Source organism: Melanotaenia boesemani, chromosome 24 (genome assembly GCF_017639745.1).
Source record: "Melanotaenia boesemani isolate fMelBoe1 chromosome 24, fMelBoe1.pri, whole genome shotgun sequence".
NCBI lineage: Eukaryota > Metazoa > Chordata > Actinopteri > Atheriniformes > Melanotaeniidae > Melanotaenia > Melanotaenia boesemani.
The window spans coordinates 9186925-9209740 of NC_055705.1; the positions used below are offsets into that span (position 1 = coordinate 9186925).

General features: G+C 39.7%; 1 protein-coding gene across 2 annotated transcripts in view; it reads left to right on the top strand.

The window, feature by feature from the left end:
• atp7b (ATPase copper transporting beta) overlaps positions 1 to 22194 on the top strand; it is a 34935-nt gene extending 12741 nt beyond the window's left edge. Inside the window, exons 1-21 of one of the 2 annotated variants that reach the window (XM_041978531.1) lie at positions 2908 to 2963; positions 7822 to 8587; positions 9839 to 10081; positions 10151 to 10314; positions 10398 to 10559; positions 10628 to 10701; positions 11271 to 11454; positions 11525 to 11758; positions 13675 to 13766; positions 13840 to 13967; positions 14052 to 14206; positions 14315 to 14449; positions 14532 to 14726; positions 16124 to 16306; positions 16385 to 16568; positions 17667 to 17807; positions 17997 to 18139; positions 18207 to 18410; positions 19690 to 19807; positions 19948 to 20050; positions 21509 to 22194. In XM_041978531.1, coding sequence (XP_041834465.1) covers positions 2958 to 2963; positions 7822 to 8587; positions 9839 to 10081; positions 10151 to 10314; positions 10398 to 10559; positions 10628 to 10701; positions 11271 to 11454; positions 11525 to 11758; positions 13675 to 13766; positions 13840 to 13967; positions 14052 to 14206; positions 14315 to 14449; positions 14532 to 14726; positions 16124 to 16306; positions 16385 to 16568; positions 17667 to 17807; positions 17997 to 18139; positions 18207 to 18410; positions 19690 to 19807; positions 19948 to 20050; positions 21509 to 21785 — 3891 coding nt within the window. In that variant the 5' untranslated portion in view covers positions 2908 to 2957 and the 3' untranslated portion in view covers positions 21786 to 22194. Of the gene's footprint in view, positions 1 to 2907; positions 2964 to 7821; positions 8588 to 9838; positions 10082 to 10150; positions 10315 to 10397; positions 10560 to 10627; positions 10702 to 11270; positions 11455 to 11524; positions 11759 to 13674; positions 13767 to 13839; positions 13968 to 14051; positions 14207 to 14314; positions 14450 to 14531; positions 14727 to 16123; positions 16307 to 16384; positions 16569 to 17666; positions 17808 to 17996; positions 18140 to 18206; positions 18411 to 19689; positions 19808 to 19947; positions 20051 to 21508 lie in introns of those variants that run through there. The other variant, XM_041978530.1, reaches the window with a different exon arrangement.
• Positions 22195 to 22816: the final 622 nt, after the last annotated feature.

A 22816-nucleotide genomic window follows, 5' to 3' on the forward strand; every position in this document is an offset into this window, starting at 1 on the left:
GCATGTGAGGAGCATAAAAGCTGAACGCTGCCTCTCCATGTTTAGTTCTGACTCTGGGAAAACAGAAAATAGACCATGACCATGATGACCTGAGGAATCTGTTTGCTTCATGATGAACCAGAAGATCCTGAATGTATTTTGGTCCTAAACCATTGAGTGCTTTGTAAACTAACAGCAGAAGACCTTTGAGGACAGCATTACAGTAGTCCGGTCTACTAAAGCTAAATGCATGGAAATGTTTTTCTAAATCCTGCTGAGTCATCAGTCCTTTAATCCTTTATATGTTCTTAAATGTTATGTTCACAACTGTCTTAATATAACTGCTAAAATTCAGGTCTGAGTCCAGGACACTTCCCAGATTTCTGGCTTTGGTTATCAGTGTTAGATGTTTGGAGCTGAGTAATGACTTTTAATCTTTCATCCTTGACTCCAAAAACTATTATTTCAGTTTTGTCTTCATTTAACTGAAGGACGTTCTTGCAGATCCAATCTTTAATTTGATAGATGTAGTTGATCAGAGTTTGGATTGGACTGTAGATGGTTATGTAGAATGGTGTGTCATCAGCGTAATGGTTGTAACATGTGGTGGTAACATGTTTTTTTGTTTTTTATAATTTGAGCGAGTGGCAGCATGTAGATGTTGAACAGCAGTGGCCCCTGGATGGAGTCTTGGGGAACTCCACAGATTATTTTGGTTCACTCAGATTTATAGTTACCTATAGACACAAACTAGTCCCTGTCTTTTAAATAGGACTCAAACCAATTGATTGCAGTGCCAAAAAGTCCAACCCAGTTTTTCAGCTGGTGTAGTAAGACATTATGGTCGACCGTGTCAAATGCAACACTGAAATCTAGCAGTACCAGGACTGAAATGTTTCCGCTAACTGTGCTCAGGCGGATGTCATTAAAGACCTTAACTAGAGCAGTCTTAGTGCTGTGGTGTAGCCAAAAAACCAACTGGTAGACATCAAAACAGTTATTTAATGTCAGGAAGTTGTGTAGCTATTGAAAGACAGCTTTTCTATTATCTTACTAAGAAACGGGAGGTTTGATATCGGCCTGTAGCTGCTTATGAATGACGAGTCTAAGTTATTCTTTTTCAGTGGTGGTTTGATGACGGCTGTTTTTAGGGTCTGAGGGAAGACACCTGAAAGCAGAGACGTGTTTACAATCTGTAAGGTATCTAAGGCCATCCATCCTGAAACATTTTTAAAAAACCCGGTTGGCAGGGCATTAAAACTGCAAGTGGTGGTTTTCAGATGGTCAATGATCTCATCCAAGTTTTTAACTGATTGGACAAAAATGTGTCATGGTGTTCATGTCTCTAAGTGGACACAGGGACATATATCCTGCCCCTGGTATGGAAGCACTGACTGATTGCCTGATTTTCTGAATTTTGTCAGTAAAGGAGGAAGCAAACTCATTACAGTCCCCGTTGGACAGAAGTTCTGGGTTACTGACACAGGAGGATTAGTTAGCCTGTCAACAGTAACGAACAAGGCACTTGAGCATTTTTTGCCGTTCTTTGCAGTGATGTCAGAAAAGAAAGATGGTCTTGCATTTCTCAGCTCCAGATTATAAACCCTCAGTGTCTCTTTATAGATCTCATAGTGAACCTGCAACTTTGTTTTCCGCCACCTTCGTTCAGCTTTTCGACTTTCTTGTTTTTCGGCCCTTACAAGCGTAGGATTTTTAAATGGAGCTCTCTTTTTGGTAGCGATCACTTACACCTAGGTGGGAGCAATGCCATCAATAATGCTTGTAATTTTACCATTGAAATGACGCACAAGCTCATCAACTGAAAGCCAGGGGAGGGGGTGATGGAGAGAAAGCTTGTATAAACATTTCAGTGGTAGTTTCACTAATATATCTTTTGTTGATAATCTCTGTTTTGGCGTTTTTGATAGTAGCAGCACCCTGCAAGAAAACACAGAAACAATCAGACAGAGCAACAGTGTCCTCTATTGTGCGTTATTTTTCTCTTACATGCTGAGTTAGACCAAAGTTATCAAGAATGCAACACAATTCTTTGGTCCCTCTGTCCTCCGAGCTATCAGCATGAATGTTACAATCACCAACAATGACTACACACCCAAAGTCAACACAGATTATTGACAGCAGTTCAGTAAAATCATCAAAAACAGTATTTAGGTGGTCAATAAATGTGAACGAACAACGTCATCTGGAGAGCCATATATTCAAATGAGTTTTTATAAGATATCTGTTTGCATTGGAGGGAGTCATCAAACAAAATAGCCCCTCCTCCACATTTATTATGTGATCTAGCTTCAGTCACAAAGCTGAAGTTTGGAGGGGTCGCTTTAATAAGAGCAACCCAATAACTAGGTTTCTGTTAAAAAAATGTGTTTTGTATTAAAATCATTAATTAAAAATGTTTTTCCAGCCAAAGATCTGACATTAGTAAAGCTAGCTTTAGTGTGACAGAAACATTATCTGTCCAGTTTTTGTTATGGGCAGGCTGAAGCTGAAGGGGAATGAACACAAGATTTGATAAATTTATAGGATGTATTGGGTGAATCTTGCTTTTCCGAACTTTTGTGAGTCTTTTTATGTTGCCTATTAAAACAGGGATAAAGGAAACTACTTGCATTTCGGGCCCGGTTTATCCTGGAGAGAGCCATGAGTACCCACATAGGTGCAGCCTGGACCCACTACAAATCAATCAGACGCAGCGCTGTTATCAGGCCGTGGCGACAGATGACGAGTTTGGTTCTGTCATGGAGGGTGGGGAGGTTGGCACTGGTGCTGTGACGACTGTGTCAGAGCTCACTGGGGGATTGGTGGAAGAGGATGAAGTGGGATGGTTCGGGATGAAAAGATGTGACTGGAGCATGGGGTCAATTTGGTCGCAATAGTGACCAGCTCCTATAGGAATTCCTGACACAAAGAACTATTATGTGCAGGAGTCAACATCAAGGTAATGCCAGGTGATCACAATGCAGGTAGGCAGCTATTCCTGAATAAATCGTTAGTCAATGAGCTGATGTTTTTTACATACTTATCAACAGATTTTGTGAACTCCAAAAGATTATTTATTTAAATGCATACGTTTGATTAGTCTGTTTCTTGATCAATATTTTGCATAGAGTTTGTAAAAATAAGAAAAACGGTGACAGTTTCTGTTACTGCCCTCATTTAAATGTCACATTATTATGTTAATGGTCAAAATGTATAGTTTGATAAGTAAGATGGTGGTCTGGAACGCTGCTGTAGCCCTAAACCTGTTGCTAAAAGTTTCTAAATCAAATTCCAGTTGATAAAATTGTAAGTTTAATTTGTATTATTAAAAAAAATCTGGTTATAATGGCTTATTATATTTACCCATTAATTGGTTTTGATCATGGTCTTGAATAAACAGTCTTTTTCCCCATTTCAATTCCACACAGTACCAGCCTACTAATCATTCTGTACTCTCAAAAATCTCTTCATTAGCTTCATAATGACTCATAAAGTGACTCTGCTGTAGTCACAAATTTAAAAGAATGAATTAAACAAAGCTATAAAATACACTCAGGTTTGTTGTTGAATATGAATCCAATCACCCTGCACCGTGGGAAATCTTTAGAGGGTCGAACATTCAATGTTTCTAGGAAATATTTGCTTTGTGAATCTGTGATTTATGGGTGATCATGCACTTTGAACAGCAAACAATTCAGTGTTTGCTTTCCTGCTATGTTTACAGTGCTGCAGCTCGCAGTTATTGCTGCCATCCTAGTGATATTTTTCATATTTTATGACTTCCAGTCACTGGCCACTTTATTAGGTCGACCTCTTCAATTGCTTGTTAACACAAATAGCTAATTAGCAAATCACCTGGCAGCAAGTCAACACATTTAGTCATTTAGACATGGTGAAGATGACTTGTTGAAGCTCAAACTGAGCATCAGAATGAGGAAGAAAGGGGATTTAAGTGACTGATTTTAAGGGTCTGATTTGAGGCTAAAATTCACACAAAGTCACCAAAACTGGACAATGGAAGATGGAAAAATGTTGTCTGGTCTGATGAGTTTCTGTTTCGGCAACACTCAGACGGTAGGGTCAGAATTTGGTGGAAACATCATGAAAACATGAATCCATCCTGCCAACACTTCAGGCTGCTGCTGGTGTAATGGTGGGGGATATTTTCTTGGCCCGCTTTGGGCCCCTTAGTACCAACGTGGCCTGGTTTAACCAGAACAACCTACCTGAGTATTGTTGCTGACCATGTCCATCCCTTTATGACCAGTTTAGCATCTCCTGATGCTACTTCCAGCAGGATAATGCACCATGTCACAAAGCTCAGATCATCTCCAGGTGCTATCTGGAACATGACAATGAGTTCACTGGACTCCAACGACCTCTACAGTCACCAGATCTCCATCCAGTAGAGCAGCTTTGGGATGTGGTGGAACAGGAGATTTTCATCATGGATGCAGCCGAAAAAACCTACAGCAACTGTGTGATGCTGTCATGTCACTATGGAGCAAAACCTCTGAGGAATGTTTCCAACATCTTGTTGAGTCTACGACACTAAGAATTAAGACAGTTCTGAAGCAAAAAGGGTCTGACCTGGTACTAGAAAGGACTGCCTTATAAAGTGGCTGGAGACTTTAAGATTGAGCTTTTTATCCTCAGTTGACCAGATGAAAATTTGTAGTAACATGAAAGATATTTGAATTATGGAAAAAAACACCATGTTAACACATCTTTCTTTCCCTTGTGATGTTATTTCTGCTCTGAAATCAGTTTTCACCTTCTTATACCTTGTAGCATCGCATGGATTGACAGAGTACTGTATACAGTTGTAGATTCAAATCACATCTGGGGTTATTTTAGTGCTTAGCTCAGTGGGTATGCATTAAAACAAGGATCTCTCAGATTTATGATTTAACTGCAAGCAAAAGCAGTTTAGTCTAACATCTTCATGTCACTTCTATGCGTGGAGTGCAGCACCTCATGTGGATTAATTTCTCCTTGAAGTTTATGGAGGTGCTTTTAAGCAGAGTCACGCTGGGAGGCTTATGTAAAGGGCTAGTCATGAGGTTTTTAGGCACCAAATTTGCTTGTCTGAGCCTAATAAGGAGTTGATAATATCTAGCTGTATCTTAACCATGTATGCTGGATCCGATCCACCTTTGTCAAAAGAAGAAACTAGTTCAGTCAGCATGGATTAAAATGTTCCCGTTCTTTTGATTTCACAGGGGGATTAAACTCAACCCAAATTTTAGCTTTGTGGATGCACTTAATTTCAATATAACTTGCCACTAAATATGTCTCAAAGCCTTAATGCAGCAGATGTCCCCATCTTCAATATTCAAAGTCCTACGTTGGCTTTGATAGACAGGAAATTTCAGAAAAGGCTGTGACAAAAGGAAGAAGGCATTTTTTTATTCAACACAATCTGACATGATAATATATGACTGACACATGACTGATGTATTTGACACAATTTTGAGTTTTAATTGTCTTTAAATTTTGCATTTACACAGGTTTCCAGTCCTCCTACAGTACCAGAAATATTAAAAACAACACCTCAGAGTCTGCTTGGACAAGAAATCCAATTTTTTTTTGTTAAATCTTATCCAATTCCTGCAGCTATAAATTTTGTGTGTTACTGGGGGATTGGGAGAAGCTTGGGAGACTGAGGAAGTTAAAATGAATAGGTTTGTTGATGTTTTCCTCAGTGGAGCTCAGAATTCAAGGACAAAACTAAACAGATGGAACAGGAAATAGAAAATATGTTTGAGGTGTGTGCAGACTTTATTTTTTCAACTAGTAATAATGTTATTCAGAAATACAGGAAAAGCATTGACATTGTATAAATTACATGTCAACAGTAGAATAAGAAATTGAGATGAAGTAATGAATTATATCAATAAAGATTTAAGAGATAATTTAGAAGTAATAGTTTCCCATTATAGGCTATGAAGAACATGTTGGAAGTCTAATGGCTGCAGGGCCAAAGGATCTCCTGAACCTCTCTGTCGTGCAGCTCACTGCAGCTGCTTCTCTGGCTTATTGGGGTGTTATGGAGGGGGTGTTTATTGTACAAAATGCCCTGCAGGTTTCTCTTCATCCACTCAACCATTGTTCTAATAGGTCCCAGCTCCCTACCCTCAAAAAATTGGCCTGTTTAACCTGAACCACCCCCGGGTATTTGTACTTCTGCACAGTCTCTAGTTTCTCTCCATCAATGCAGAGTGGCTGTCTACTGTAGGTGTTTTAGATCTCCTGAAATCCACCACCAGCTCCTTAGTGTTAAAGGTGTTTAGGAGAAGACACCAGGAGAAAAAAGCTGTACCATCTGAAGGCGTCTGTATGTGGCGGAACCCTGAGTTGTATCTAAAGTCTTATGTGTAGAGAGTGAAAAGAAAGGGAGCTGAAACTACATTTCAGCACCCCAGAAACACATGTCCCTACCCTGATGTACTGAGGTCTGGATAACAGATACTCCATAATCCAGAATGTCAGGGAGGGCCCACCCCCACCCCCACCCCCACCCCCACCCCCATACTCATAAGTTTGTCTGTCAGTATGGAAGGTCTCATGGTGTTGAAGAAGTTGAAGAACATAATCCTCACATAAGAACCAGGCACACCCAAGTAGATGCCTGCTTGGTGCAGTATGTAAAGAACAGTGTCCTCAACTGCTAAGTGTTCCTGGTAGGTAAGCTGAAGGGGGTCTAGATCCTCAGCAACCTGCAGTTTCATGTGACCAACAAGGAGCCGCACCAAGGTCTACATTATGTGAGATGTCAGCTCTCTTGGGGGAATGTAAACAGCAATAATGACTATGTATGAAATGGCATGTAGTCCGCTCGAAAACCAACTGAAAGCAGTTCAATGACCGGATAACATAGGCTCCTTTATGGTCACGTTCTAGGGGCTGAACTCACATCTGAAAAAAAGTAGGAAACAGCCCCCAAGTTTCCACCTCCCACTCCTCTGTTCGCTCATACAGCTGTGAAACCGGGTACATCCAACACGAAAATACAAGAAAAATTTACAAAAGAACTACAAAACAGAAGTTTTACCAAAAGCAAAAGTAGAAAACTAAAAAACAATAAAACAGCTACTCTGACTTATTGCCACATAGCAACCAACTATCTAATGTACTACTGTATGTAATGTATATAGTACAATTTAATTTCAGTTCCACAATCTGCATCTTTTAACAGAAAAATATTTAATTTTCCAATATTTACAAGATAAATGAATAAAAGCGAGACATCATGATTGCAATGAAAGATCTTTTTAAAAGAAATGGATTGAAATCTCACAATTATGAGATGAAATGCTGCTAGATAGACTCACTGGATATTTTCTCTTCTTCAGACCATTCTCTGTAAACCCTAGAGATGGTTGTGTGTAAAAATCCCATTAAATACTCAGACCAACAAGTCACTTAAATCTTCTTTCTTCCTCAGTTTGAACTTCAGCAAGTCATCTTCACCATGTCTACGTGTCAAAATTAATTAAGATGCTGCCATGTGATTGGCTACTATTTGTATTAACAAATGTGTGTGTGTGTCAGAATGCAAATGTCTGCAGCATTTGCTAAAGATGTTTGGCCAAGATTTTGTAAGGTTTTTGTTAACCTAGTACCCAAATACTACTGGGCCAAATTTTCTAGACTTTCTCTTGGAAATCTCTAGTGTTCTGTGTTTAAAACCATTTGGGTGACAGCATCTTCTGAATGAATAGATAGATAGATAGATAGATAGATGTTTTGAGATGGATGTACTGATGCATAATTATGAGAAAGTCTTTTGCATTGTTGAATCAGTTCTCTGTAAATTCTCTACACTGCCTTTGTTTACAGGGGCAAGGACATGTGTCTGAGAAACAAGGTTTTGACAACGTGGCCTACGAGTATGGAAGCCAGAGTGAGCTCTCCCATTTATCCAAACCTCCCTGCAGAGCCAGTTTTAAACTCCTGGGACTCACCTCTGAGCGCCAAGCCATGGAAAGCACACTCAGCAGCCTGAAGGGAGTTCTTGCTGTCATTTGGTCTGTACCTGAAAGTTTGGTCCAGGTGGACTATGATAGCTCAGCTACAACAACCAAAGAGATCGCCCTGCAGCTCCAGGCTCTAGGATGCAGCGTGGAAACAGTAGTGCAGATCAAAGTGCAAGGCATGCACTGCCACTCCTGTGTGCAGTCCATTGAGGGACTGATCGGAGAGCTAATGGGGGTTTCGCATATTCAAGTGTCTCTTCAAGACAGTGTTGCTGTTATTGTGTTTCAGCCTCTCCTCGTTACACAACAGGAGCTGAGAAACAAGATTGAGGACATGGGGTTTGATGCCACCTTATTACCTGAGGATCCATCCAGTGGAGACTTAAGCTACTGGCAGAACGAAACGTTGAACATGACCCTGCAGACTGCAACTGTTTGGATTGTAGGGATGACTTGCATCTCATGTGTGCAATCGATAGAAGGCAGGATTTCTCAAATGAGAGGAGTGAAGTCCATTACAGTGTCCTTGAAAGAGGAAAAGGGAACAATAAGCTTTGACCCCAGTGTGACGGAGCCGGAGCAGCTTAGGGCAGCCATCGCGGACATGGGCTTTGATGCATCACTTAAAGGTAAGAGGATTATATGTAGAAAAGGGTGAACTACTCTTCTTTTCTTTTTTTATGTCAAACACTGAAAACATGCCCATCACACCAAAGATGACTTCCTTATATTGGGTCTAGTGACTTCAATTGAAGTTTTTACAAATGTTGGCCATTTTATTTATTATTTTAAATTTCAGTTAAGTGGAAAGTAATATCAGTGTTCTCTACAGTAAAGGCAAACAAATTTAATTAAATCCAATTCAGTTCTGTTTAAGGTCATTTGTGCTGTTTACATCTGATTTCCAAAGATGTTTGTGTTTGTATAAAGGTAAATGGGCAGTTCATTCATTTCTATGGGAATCCACATAATCTGTGGTAGCAGTATGTGTCCCAGCATTTAAAATGTTTACGTTTATGGAATTATTACAAAATTACAGGCAAAAAACATTCATATGTAAAAACTAGGGCTGTGAAAAATAACACGATAACGGTGGCAACTAATTTTTGTAATTAATTGCGTTAATATTTTTAACGCAATTAACTCATACGTGGCATAACAAGCCAAATACATTCGTCATGTCTCTGTTTTAATGGCGGGACGTGGAAATAACGAGCCACACCCACACTTTGGCACTCAGCCTTTCCTGGCCGAAACTCAGTTTGACCATAAAAACTGACATGACTGCTGATAAAAACAGCAAACCTGCAGGATGCAATCCAGAAGATTTAAAGAGTTGACTATTTATGCTCAAGTGTCACAGAACTGGTTTTTCAGCTCCCAGCTCAGCACTGAGAGGCACCCATTGTTAGATGCCCTCAAACAGCATATTTTGTTGTCATCCACACCTAAGAAATCTGGCTTGTTAAAATGTGCCCAGGACACTGTCGTTTTTGTGCAGAACTAAGTCAGAAATAAAATTCAAAGACATTTAGAGCTCACATGAAGCCTTCACTTGCCCCACCACACTCTTTATTAGTTGCTATGGAAACCAGACAAGTATGCAATCCAATGCCACTTAGAGAGATCTTATGCTGGCCAGGGCTTTAATGAGAAAACCAGCTTGCCAAAATGTGGAATTAACTTGGGAAGATTATGAGTAGATCCTTCTTTGTGTCTTTTACTTTTTAAATTTCGTTGTCATTGTTGATTTTTGCTCAGCATCTTATTAATGCTGTACGATATTGTTTTACTAGTCACTGCTATGGATATGTTGCTTCAGCTTTATGGTTATGTTTGGATGCACATTGTCATTCTGACATTTTTCATTGTCCTTTCAGAGCCTGTAAATAGCATCAAGAGCCATAACAAGTCTGGACCAGTTGGCTCTGGACTGTCTGATCATCCTGACCTACAGACATCCAGCAGGGCGGGAGTCAGCAATGGATCTGGATCGCAGGGAAACTCTATAAGCTGTGATCTAAACCCCCCTGAGAAAGTACAGAAATGCTTCATTTGTGTGATGGGAATGACCTGCGCCTCCTGTGTAGCCAACATCGAGAAACACCTGCTCAAAAAGAAGGGTATGTCTCAGAACTGAGAGTTACTGACTGAGTTGTGTTTGTTTGAGTGTTATTTACTTTTACCTGCAGGAATTGTCTCTGTGTTGGTGTCGCTCATGGCTGGAAAGGCAGAGGTGAAGTATGATCCAGACCTCCTGGATGCTGCAGCTGTGACTCAGTTCATAGAGGACTTAGGTTTCGGTGCCAAGCTGATAGAGGATAACGCAGTGACTCATGGGAAACTGGATCTCACCGTAAGAATGTGCACCATTATACGATGTAGGAGTCACATTTATGTCCTAAAGCAACCTCACGGTCCGCCGTGCTTGACCTGCAGATAACAGGCATGACATGCGCATCATGCGTGCACAACATTGAGTCTAAACTCACCACTACCAAAGGGATCCTTGGAGCTTCAGTTGCCTTGGAAACCGAAAAAGCACAGATCCAGTTTGACCCTGAGGTTCTCGGAGCGCGAGATATAATCAGGATCATTCAGGTATTTGAGGTTTAAAGTCCTTATGTCTACGGTTGTTTACATATTTACAACTCGTTTTATTCCTACAGAGCCTTGGGTTCGATGCCAGTCTGGTGAAGGAGGGGTTCAAAAACAACCTGGATCACACAGAAGAAATCCAACAGCAAGTATCTGCTTGAAATGATCATTTTAAAAGAAAAACTAACTTGTAGGGGACACAGGTTTAAACTAAAAGCTTTCCTTTTCTTTATTTGGACACACAGTATTTCATTATAAGCCAGACACCCAGTAGTGCTTGCAGTGTCTTGTTCCAGCTGGTTCTGAAGTCCTGGTGGCCCAGTGGATAAGCCTAAGCCAGGGATCGTATGTTCAAGTCTCACCTGGGGGGAATTTGAGCAGAGTGGAGTTGTAGAAGCTTCCTGAACCTTTACAAATAAAGTCAGTGGGTTGAAAATTGCATCTGAAAAGTCACTTTCAGTGCAAGATGATCACGTTTCTCATCCTTTTACTAGATAAATATAATTGTTGAAAGATATTCTAGTAAAACTTCTCAGATATCGCTTCTTCAGCAAAGAACAGTGTCAAAAAATTTTCATCACTGCACAATTTTCTTGTTTGTCACTCCCTCCAGATGATACCTGGCTTAGGTAGATAGTGTCTTATCCATGAAGTCTTTGGGGTTGTACATTGGTTTTCTGAAAATGACCAGTTCCATATCTGTTTCCCCTCCAGATGGAAGAATTCCTTTCTGCTCAGTCTTGTGTTTGGCCTGCCCGTCATGGGCCTCATGATCTACATGATGGTGATGGACAGCCAGCACAAGGAACACGGAGGCTCCATGCCTGAGGAGCAGAACATACTGCCGGGTCTATCCCTCCTCAACCTGGCCTTTTTCCTGCTCTGTACACCTGTGCAGGTGAGGTGGGGAAACAGCGTGCGTGGCATTAAAACCTTTTGGGTTTGACCTCTTTCCCTTTTATCCTCAGATCTTCGGAGGTCGGTACTTTTACATCCAAGCGTATCGCTCTTTAAAACACCGAACAGCCAACATGGATGTTCTGATTGTGTTGGCCACCTCCATCGCCTACATCTACTCTTGCGTGGTCCTGATCGTTGCCATGGTAGAGCATGCCAGCCAGAGCCCTGTTACCTTTTTCGACACTCCACCAATGCTCTTTGTGTTCATCGCTCTGGGACGATGGCTGGAGCACATCGCCAAAGTAAGTAAAAGAGGAAAAAACAAACTCCAAGCTCTCAGCCTCCAAGGTTTAAGATCAATGTTTTGATGACTCATGAGAAGGATTTTAGCAGCCTGAGATGTTGTAGGTCAGTAGTTATTATAGTTAATGAATCACTTCAAATCAGATGATGCTGTAACACATTTATCCAGAGATCATCAATGCAGCACAAGAATAAAAAGAGTGAGGATGTCAAAGATCTCCAAAGTCAGTTTGCTATAAGTATACACTCACCAGCCGCTTTATTATCTGCACCTGATCTATTGCTTGTTAACAATAAGAACACATTCTTATACAATGACAAAAATCGGCCTTTTGGAGAAACTCTATTAGATGAGAGAGAAGCAAAAGTTTAAAACATCACGACATATTAGTAAAACACTTTTGAAACACCCCCTGCCAACATAAAGTCCCAAGCTTAGTAACATGTAGCAGGATAAATATAACATACATGAAACAAGAGCCAACATAAGAGTCAGTGCACAAGAAAACAGCTTTGGACTTCACACTTATAATGTATCTAGAGGTGTTGATCAGTTTAACTACTAATGACGAGTTTTCTTTTGAGACATGTTTTTAAACTTTAATGGCTCATGTGAAACATGAAAAGTGCAGCATTAAAATCAGAGGATAAGTCACAAGTTTCATCGTATATTTAGATGTTTTCTATTTGAATCTGAAGTTCACGTGTTTCTCCATTGTGTGGCCACTCTATTTACATGTTTATTTTAATTTTGCTGAGTTTTTTATTTTTATTAAAATGTCAATTTGATATCAAACTTCTGCATTTTACGTATTTAAAATTTTTATCAATGAAGTCGAACCAGTCAGTATTACAGAGGGAAACTGCTCCATTTTACTTCATTAAGTTAATTTTACATGAAAAATCTGCAAGGTTTTTCTGTTTTCTGTTATTTTTCAGAACTCATTAAATAATTAAAAAAAAAAAATTTACAATATCATTTAAAATGTATCAAATCTTTAGATTTTAAATAATTATAAAAATATTTAACTTTTTTTTAAATGAATGAGGTAATTGTTTTCTTTAAAAGCCGTATCCTTTCTTCTAAATTGATGAGATAATTATAGATGATGTAAAAAGACAAAAAAATTTAAAATTTAAATATTTACTTTTGTTTCATGCAACAAACACAAACAAGAAAAACATGACAACATAGCACATGGACAGATACGGTGAAATGGAGTACAGAAGGAAGAAGAAGAAAAAACCCCATAAAAACAAATAAACTGATATGTGCAATTGTACACATGATCTACACATGATTCCAGATACAAACCTTACAGTAATAATAATAATAATAATAATAATAATAATAATAATAATAATAATAATAATAATAATAAACAAAAACTAATAAAAATCTACTAAAAAAGTTTTTGCGATTTTGAGCAAGGGCCTCCACCCTGATGAGTAAGAGGTATCTGTGGTACTTGAGGCGAAAACTTCAGGACTGCAGTTTCAGAACTTGTAGTCCAAATGGTGATAAAGAATTCCCAGTATGTTCGGTGAGAGGATGCCAACCCTAAGTATGACTGACACATGAAAAGTTCCGGAAGTGACGTTGAAAATGTGGCTTCTGAGATTTCTTCTGCGGTCCTCAGACTGCAGCTTCTGGTTCTGCAGACACACGGCCAGCAGTCATTTCTTACTACATAGCTGAGTTGTAGCTCTGCGGTTAAAGGGTTTTCTTCAACACGTATAAAATACTAGATGACAGCTCTTTATGTTTTTATTCCTCCAGCTGAGTGCATGGTTGAGGACTTTGAAAGAATGTTTTCAATTCAGAAAAATTTCCTTTTCTGTTGCTTTTAAGGAATGCCCCCCCCCCCCCTCCCCCTTCTCTGAACCTGTGTTTTTTTTCTTCTTCCATCTTTAGAGCAAAACTTCAGAAGCTTTGGCCAAATTAATGTCATTACAAGCTACAGATGCCACTGTGGTCACTTTGGGACCTGATCACTCCGTCATCAGGTGACACACAACCTCTGCAGAGCATTAACTGTGCTACATAACGCCCAGCATTCAACATGTTTGCTTGCCTTAGTGAGGAGCAGGTGGTGGTGGAGCTGGTTCAGCGAGGGGACATCGTGAAGGTCAGCCCTGGAGGAAAGTTCCCCGTCGACGGGAAAGTGATTGAGGGCATCTCCATGGCAGATGAGTCCTTGATTACAGGTTAGAAAGCTGAATCGGGCTCAGAGTTACAGGCCTTCATTAGTCTTTAATTTTTACCTCTTGGTTCATCTCTTATTCTGTCAGGCGAGCCGATGCCTGTTAGTAAGAGGGTGGGCAGTCTGGTGATCGCGGGCTCCATTAATGCTCATGGTGGTCTTCTGGTGGAGGCCACTCACGTCGGTGCTGAAACAACTTTGTCTCAGATTGTTAAACTGGTGGAGGAAGCCCAAACCTCAAAGGTAATAGGCAATATTTTCTAAACAATCCTATAAAAATCTTAATAATTTCACCCAGATTCCAAAGCAGGTGATGATGATATTCTGTCTTCCTCCTCTGTTTTTAATCAGGCCCCCATCCAGCAGTTTGCAGACAGACTCAGTGGCTACTTTGTTCCCTTCATCGTCCTTGTTTCTCTGCTGACATTGGTAGCCTGGATGGCCATTGGCTTCGTCAACTTTGACATTGTGAAAGAAAACTTTCCGGTGGGTTTCGTTAACGTCGTCTTGGTGTGCAAACTGAAACGGCTCACACAAAACTCTGACACACTACTCCCCCTTCATGCAGGGTTACAACCAGAACATCTCCAAGGCCGAAGTTATCATCCGCTTCGCCTTCCAGGCGTCCATCACTGTTCTGTCCATCGCCTGCCCCTGCTCTCTGGGGCTGGCGACCCCGACGGCTGTCATGGTGGGAACAGGGGTTGGAGCTCAGAACGGGATTCTCATTAAGGGAGGCGAGCCGCTGGAGATGGCCCACAAGGCAATGCACTTCACACCCCTCATGTCTTAATATATCAGAAAGAAAACAGGAAATACCATTTATAAGGCAAAAACAGGGTTTGTACAGCTTTATTCTTTAACTCAGCTCAACTCAAGTTTTTTTTCTTTAGAAATAGATCTCCAGATTTCTTTCCAAAGCTCTTCTTTGAATGTTGGCTGTGTTTTATTCTGTTTTCTGTCAAGATGATTTCACACCGGTTCAGTAATGTTGAGGTCTGAGCTATGGGGAGGATTCATCCTTTCTTCAGACCTGTTTCCACTGATTTTCAGTCCAGTTCCTGCATCACTTTAAATACCTCAGCCTCTTCACTCTGTTGTCCTTCCATGGAGACCATTTCTGATGAATCTTTGGCCAACAGTGGATGGATCTAGTGAAGGTCCATTTATCTCTCAGGGCCTGTGTCAGGTCTGCTGGATTTGTTCCTGTTTCTTCAGGACATCACTTTAAGATCTGTTTCACCTGCTGTAGATCATTTTTAGGCCAGACAGTTTTCTGTCTGTCAGACTGGGTTATCTTTGGGATTTTTCATAGATGCAGCTATAAAAGGGGGAAAAATGATGTGTCTTTGTGACAGGCTTGAGTTAGGACTCTTTTTTAGTACTTGAGTAATTCATTGATCAATGTTATGTAGCTTAAAAAAATCCTCTGAAAATGAGTGAAACAGCCAATGTAAACAAAACAAACAAACAAAATAAAGACTTTAAAGACCATCAGAAAGCTGAAGAACTGTTGCCAAAGATCAGTTTAAAAGATGACTAAATTATTCTGGCTGTTTGGGGGCAAACTATAAAGAAATGCTGGCTCAAGATTTATGCTACCGTACTGGTTTTCCTTGCAGTTTTCGTCCCAATAGAACTAATTTGTCCATTATTAACTTGACAGCCTGATAGGAGTTTATTTGTGAAGCACATTGTTGGTAAAGATTAATACTGATGCTGAAACTATGAAGAGCAGTGAAGCCATTTGTGACCAAAGTGCCAACTTTTGTCAAAAGAGTGGAAAATATGAAGAGAAGAAAAAATGACTCCTGGCCACGTTCATGCAGTGTCTCTGCAGCCTTTACAGTTAGGAAACAAGAATCCTGTGTTGTGTTCTGCTATGCGGACGTGCAGCATGCCAACCTCAAGGTGCAACTGATACCCATTAATCTTCTTATTTGCTGCTCTCTACCTTTCATCCTGTCAATCTACAGGCAGAAATAATCTTCTTCTCACATTGATCAAATACTGACCTCTTGTGGCTTGAGAGAGTGTTAATTTTAAAAACCTTTGGAGCTTTCTCTAAGCTGGAGTCTCATAGATGTCTGATGATTTGAGATACCTGTGTGGTCAATAACATAATAACAAGTACTTCTACTTGTTTCCATGCTTCCTCAGATCGGTGTGGTGATGTTTGATAAAACCGGTACGATTACAAACGGTGTGCCGCAGGTGACCCGTGTGCTGGTGTTGTGGGAAATAGCCCGCATGCCCCTGAGAAAGATCCTTGCAGTGGTGGGCACAGCAGAGGCCAGCAGCGAGCACCCGCTGGGCATAGCAGTGGCCAAACACTGCAAATATGTAAGAGGCTTCTTTATGCACACTCTGAAAAGCTTTGGCTGTTTTGCATCCTAATAAAAATGAGCCTGCATCCGACAGGAGCTGGGCTCTGATGTCCTGGGATACTGTAAGGACTTCCAGGCAGTGCCCGGCTGTGGGATCAGCTGCAAGGTGTCGAACGTGGAACATCTCCTGCAGCAGCAGACTGACGACAGCTTCCTGCTTTCTGGCGCCACCACTGATGAAAGCAGCCTGCTCTCTGAGGGGGACTCCATTTCTTTAGGTACCTGTTGTCTCTGAAGGACAAACAATAATTTTCTTAAAAGTTTATGATATGTGGACCTCTTCTGTGAAAAGTACACATACAGCTACATCATATAAAGCTTTTTACACACCCTTTTATATCAGCCTGAAAGACACAGGAGGTTAGAACATGGTGCTAATCAGGGTTGATCTTCATACTGTTTGTGAGGTCACGTTTTGAAGGGATGTGTGTCGTTTCACTGCCATCTGTTGTCTGTTAGAGCTGCAGAAGCCTGTAACTTTAATTAGACAGTTTAGGTTTGTACATTATAAATCGCTTCATATCAAACAATACTGACAAAGTCTGTATGAAGACGTTGGCTTTATTTTCCATTATTTTTTAAGTACTCCCCCTGATACCACATACATACAATAAACTATATATATGTATGTATTTAAATAATGTTTTTTCCCAAAAATTTTTTCTGTCAGAAACTGCTGCAATGACACATTTTTTAAGTATGCAATAACTGATGAATGTGTTTATACATTTATCCAAAATAACTTTTAAAAGGGCCTTTATTAGCACAATAGATGGATAAATTTACTCTTTAAGGTGACTATTTTTATAATTATCTTAAAAATGTTTAAGAAAACGTTTGTCTTTGTGACTTCAGTGGTAGAAAATCTATAATTTAATGTGCAAAATAATGATGAGATAAAAAAAAATCCTTTCTATTAATAGAGTGTAATGTCTAAATATTGCATAATGGGGTTTTAAATGGTTTTGTGCAAGGATTATTAAGATTTAATGGATAATCTGCATAGTTTAGTAGCTCATTAAAATGGCAAGAAAGAGATTAGTTTAATTAATTAATTTAATTAATTTTAATCTACTAGTGCTGTAACTCAAATTTGCATAAAACAAATTTTATTTTTTATTTAATTTTACAAATTTTCCACATGTCATCTGGCATATATTTCTAACTGGAAGCTCTGTGGCTTGATTAAGTTTTGTTACATTTCAGAAGGAAATTTAAATAATTTGTAAAAGCACAAGTTTAACAGATAATTTTGACTTCTGTGAACTCAAAGGGTATATGTCTCCCAAATAACTGAATGTCATCTCCTCTTCTAGCTGAGGGAGCATCTTACTCAGTCCTGATCGGGAACAGGGAGTGGATGAGGAGAAATGGCCACCACATCAAAGCAGATGTTGATGCGGCCATGTCGAGCCACGAAACAAAAGGGCAGACAGCCATACTGGTGGCAGTAGATGGTGAGGACAAACTTAATTAATTAAAAATAAAATAAAATAAAAGTTATATAAACATTTACTACACTTCATTTTGTTTTAAATAAAATTCTTTGTATTTCTTTTTTCAAAGTTCACAATGAACAAATATTTTGGCACTGATTTACCTCCATACATTCAGGCCCCATTTTATGTTTTGTGTGTTTTCTGTAGGTGTTTTGTGTGCCATGTTCGCCATCGCAGACACAGTGAAAGCCGAGTCAGCATTAGCCGTGCACACACTGAACAGCATGGGCATCGAGGTGGTCATGATAACAGGAGACAACAGGCGCACAGCCAAAGCCATAGCAGCACAGGTAATTATTAATGAGACAACACCTGGAGACGTCATTACATGAACTCACAGGGCTTGTTTGGCTGCAGGTGGGGATCAGAAAGGTGTTTGCAGAGGTGCTGCCATCACACAAAGTGGCAAAAGTTCAGGAGCTGCAGGAGCGAGGCCTGAAAGTGGCCATGGTGGGAGATGGCGTCAATGATTCGCCTGCCCTCGCCTCTGCTGACGTCGGGATTGGAATCGGCACAGGAACTGACGTGGCCATCGAAGCAGCTGACATTGTCCTGATCCGAGTGAGTGCTGAAATATGGAAGCCCAATAGAGCATCTATGAAAAAATAAAAGAAATTAACTCAATTAACCCTCTGCAGAGTTTAATACCCGTGCTCTAACTCAGTGGTTCTCAGCTGGTCTGGCTTTGAGACCCACGATCACCCCTTAATGACGAACCATGACCCAAATAAAAGAAAAGTTCAAATTCTCAAATTTATTTAAATGTTTAAGCCTCAGATTGTACAGCATTAACAGTGCTTAGACACACAAATATGGAATAAAAACTGCATTAACTAAGAAGTAATAAACGTATAACTTTAGCAGAGTACTTACTCATTGAAGATATAACAAACACAGTACTAGTAAAACTATCCTGACCCTAATTAAACTTTAAGCATAAGGTTGCCATAACAAAATATTTCTGTCACAGCATTTTTATCAGTCTCAGCTGGTGTTTTCCTGCAAAAGGGATGACATACAAAGTGCAGCTGAGAAATAAATAAAAGCTTGTTCTTAATTTATTTTTAAATGTAAAAAAATAAGATTAGCTGATAATACTCACTGAATCAAAGACAACCAACACAGCAGATTTTAACCACAAAGTTGCGTTTTCTTCTGATTATCTTCTCAGTAAACACTGAAAAACATCGTCCTTTCAAGAAAATAAAGTTGTTCTCACTTTAATCTGCGGTGTAACACTGACATCGCAGACCCTGGGGGTGTTTTAGCTCAACAATTTGCCCAGCAAAGGCCTGCAACCCACTGAAAACGGGTCCACGGCCCACTTTTGGATCAGGCCCCACCAGTTGAGCATCACTGCTCTAACTCATCTCATTAGTACATCCCACACCAGTGTTCAGCTTTTTTTGAGCCAGTGCCTGTTTATTATCCAGTGGATGTCATATTTAGACCTTTGACCTGCAGAGTAATTTTTTTTGTCTTCATGATTATAACTTTTTTTTAAAATTTCATCTTTAATGTCATAATTATGACAGTGAATACCATTTTATAATTAAGTAATGTAACCTAAAAAATGACTTTTTAGTTCATAAATCTAAATTTGTAACTCATAATTAGCATCTTATGATTCTGATTTGTTTTATTATTATCATCACTATTTAATAATCATGATTTTTAAGTCATACATATAGTTTCTTCTCTCATAACTTTGACCTTTTTATCTCATAATCTCAAAGAATTTTTAGATTTACTAGAGACAAACTTGAGCTTTCATACAGAAAAGTATTTGTATGGATGCAGTAATGTGTTCAAATGAGTCAGGGGATTCCTCACTCTGCAGAACGACCTCCTGGACGTGGTGGCCAGCATCGAACTGTCGAAGAAAACGGTGCGTCGCATAAGAATCAACTTTGTCTTTGCTCTCATTTACAACCTCCTGGGTATTCCAGTGGCAGCAGGTGAGGACAAACATTACTACTCTGCAACGCTACGTTTTCTGCCTCCTGAAGCAGAGAAACGAACTCAAAGCTACAAGTGTGATGAATGTGAGCTGTCAGCCTTCACCCTTTTCTCTCTGGCTCTCCTGTCCTGGTTGCAGGCGTGTTCATGCCCGCTGGCCTGGTGCTGCAGCCCTGGATGGGTTCGGCTGCGATGGCTGCCTCCTCTGTGTCAGTGGTTCTGTCCTCTCTGCTGCTCAAGATGTGAGTCCACTAAAATTATTTACATCATCTCTGTTCATAGATGGAGTTATTCACTCAATGTGGCTGTTATTAAATATTAACAATACGGAAACTATTTTTCTAATCTGTGTTGCCAACAATGCCAATAACTGATCAATGTGTAGGTGTGTTTAGGATGGAGGTTTTTATGACCATTTCTGCTAAAACTCTGAACTTAAGCTGGTCAAAGTGTTTAACGTTCACACTGTAGATTTTTTACAAAAATCTGATTTTGTTGCGCAATTGTTTACATTATCAATTTAATGCGACCGTCATCACACTCAAGTATGAACGGTATGCGGTCCTGAAGTAACGCGCACAACTTCACGCCGCATGCTAGAAGTAAATATGCAAGCTTCACTCTAGCGTCTGAATAAGTTTCGGAGTTGTTGTGCAAGCAAAGCCGTGAAAGTGAGAAAGTCGGATGGAATGAGGTCGCATCGACGCGGATCGGATGTGCATCTGATTTAGGATCACGTAAGAAAGTGGTCTGGTTCAGATTTTAAAATATCAGACACACTTCGGCAAAAAAATCAAAGCTGAATTATGGTGTGAACTAGGCTTTCGTTACCATGGTGATTTGCACACATTCATGACACTATAAACTCTTATCATGCTAAACAATTAATCTGGATTCTTATATATATATATTAAAAAAAAAACAAACAAAAAATATTATGGTGGTTTCTGTTTTTTGTTCTTGTTACACATCCTGGTATTTTTTAACAATGTTTTCTGTTTTGTTGGTGTGTATAATGAAATATGAAGCGTTAGTCATGCTGCTCTTCGTACCTGCTCTTTAGTTATTAATTCCTCTCACAACTGCCTGTTTATGCTGTCGACACATTCAAGAGAACTTTCCTAAGAGCAAAAAGAAAACTGAAATAAGTCCTATTCACTCAGTATGTACTTTATTTTATTCATTTATACAAGCACATACACTTGAAGGAATGAGATCGTAATTCGTCTGTTTTGACCCATCAGTCTGAGTTTCATACGTGTAACTTACATATGAATGAAATGAAGACATGTATAGTTTTATACAACATTTCTGAGCAAAAGTGAACTTCATCTTGAAAATCCTAAAACAAGAGTCAGATATTTGATTTTAAAGCACTAATTGGATGATTCCAATGAAATCCTGATAATATGGTTCGTCTTTTATTGTTTTTATCATGTTTTTGTTTAGTTTTTGTTACTGTTTATCTGCTTTAGTTTTGGGACCTGAGTAAGGTCACAGTGTCTCACTGAAGTTCATGGATACATAAAATAATTGGACATCAAGAAGAAGATTTGAAACTTTGGTCTAAATTAAAATGGAATTAAAACCTTTCCAATGCAAAGTGGATGATGGAAGAACTTTACTGTTAATAAAACTCCACAGACCATTGTGAATTGTGTATCCAAAGCCTGTTTATAGTAACTACCTGTTCCCTGCAGGTATAAGAAGACCTCGGCAGAGCTGTACGAGTCTCGTGCGCAAGGCCAAATGAGGAGCCTTCGCTCATCTCAGATCAGCACACATCTGGGTCTTGACGGAAGACGGCGCAGCCCAGTTCTTCCCACTACATCTCGGGCACAGTTAGGCCAGATCCCTGTATCCACACCCAGCCTCTCCAACCGACCATCCGCTCCAGGGCCGTCAGACAAAGCAGCTCCGGAGCAGGATCGGTACTCACTCCTGGATCAGCAGACTGCTAATGACCTTAATGTATAGTTAAAGGGAAGAGAGGAACCCAGTTTCTACTTGGTTCTCATGTTTACAAATTCAGAGAAGCTTTTTATGCAAAAGTTTTGTATATTTATATAAAAATACACATTTTCTTATATTTTGGTGATACACATGCTGTATATTTAGCTTCTATGAACTCTAATCTATGACTTTCCTTCATCTAAGTTTTACTGAAGCATTATGTGTCCGGTAGCAGGAGCTACTGAATGAAATCTTCTATATGAAATCCTTAAAAAAACTGCTTAAAAATGCACTTTTACAACACCTAGAATTCAAAGTAAAACTACTGTGCACTTTTTCTGTGTGGATAAGGCTGTCAGTGGCTGTGTTGATCTGCGAGGTTATAAATAATGCATGTGTTGATAGAGAAAATAACTTTCTTTGTAAAACTCCACACATCTGCTTCAACTGATTCTGTGCATCCTGGGTGTACAGCTGAGGAGGAAAAGCTTGTTTTATGCTGCTTTGTTTAAACCTTCAGATACTGTAAGTTAAAAATAGACCTGAAAAGAGAAAGAGCAGAATTTCAAGCCATGCCGGGGATAATTAATGGGAGGCATTAATCAAATGGCCTCACACATGGATTCTATAGTTATCCACAAAGAATGAGTTTATCCACATGCTAGTAGATATATACACTTTAGGATTATAATTATAGCTCTTTTGTCACTCTCAGATGTCTTTATAGACTTTTCTTTTAAAGCTGTTTGAGACGTTACAGCAGGAAAAGCAGAAGGGCACTTCAAGCTAAGCCATTATTCATGCTTTTAACTACAGATACTTATTCATAATTTCCCCGTTTCCCTGACTTTGGAACTCAGCTGCTGCTGCTGGAGCAGGAAGAGCGTCCTTCACCTTCGCCACTCATTTCAGTCCACCTCTTCCCCCCCCTCAGTTATACTTATAAATACCACTTTATGTTAACCTTTTCAGTGGTGGTGTCAACCTCCCTGGACTCGGAGGCATCCGGGTTGGATCATCACACAGTGGACATATGGATTTTGGTCAGACCAATC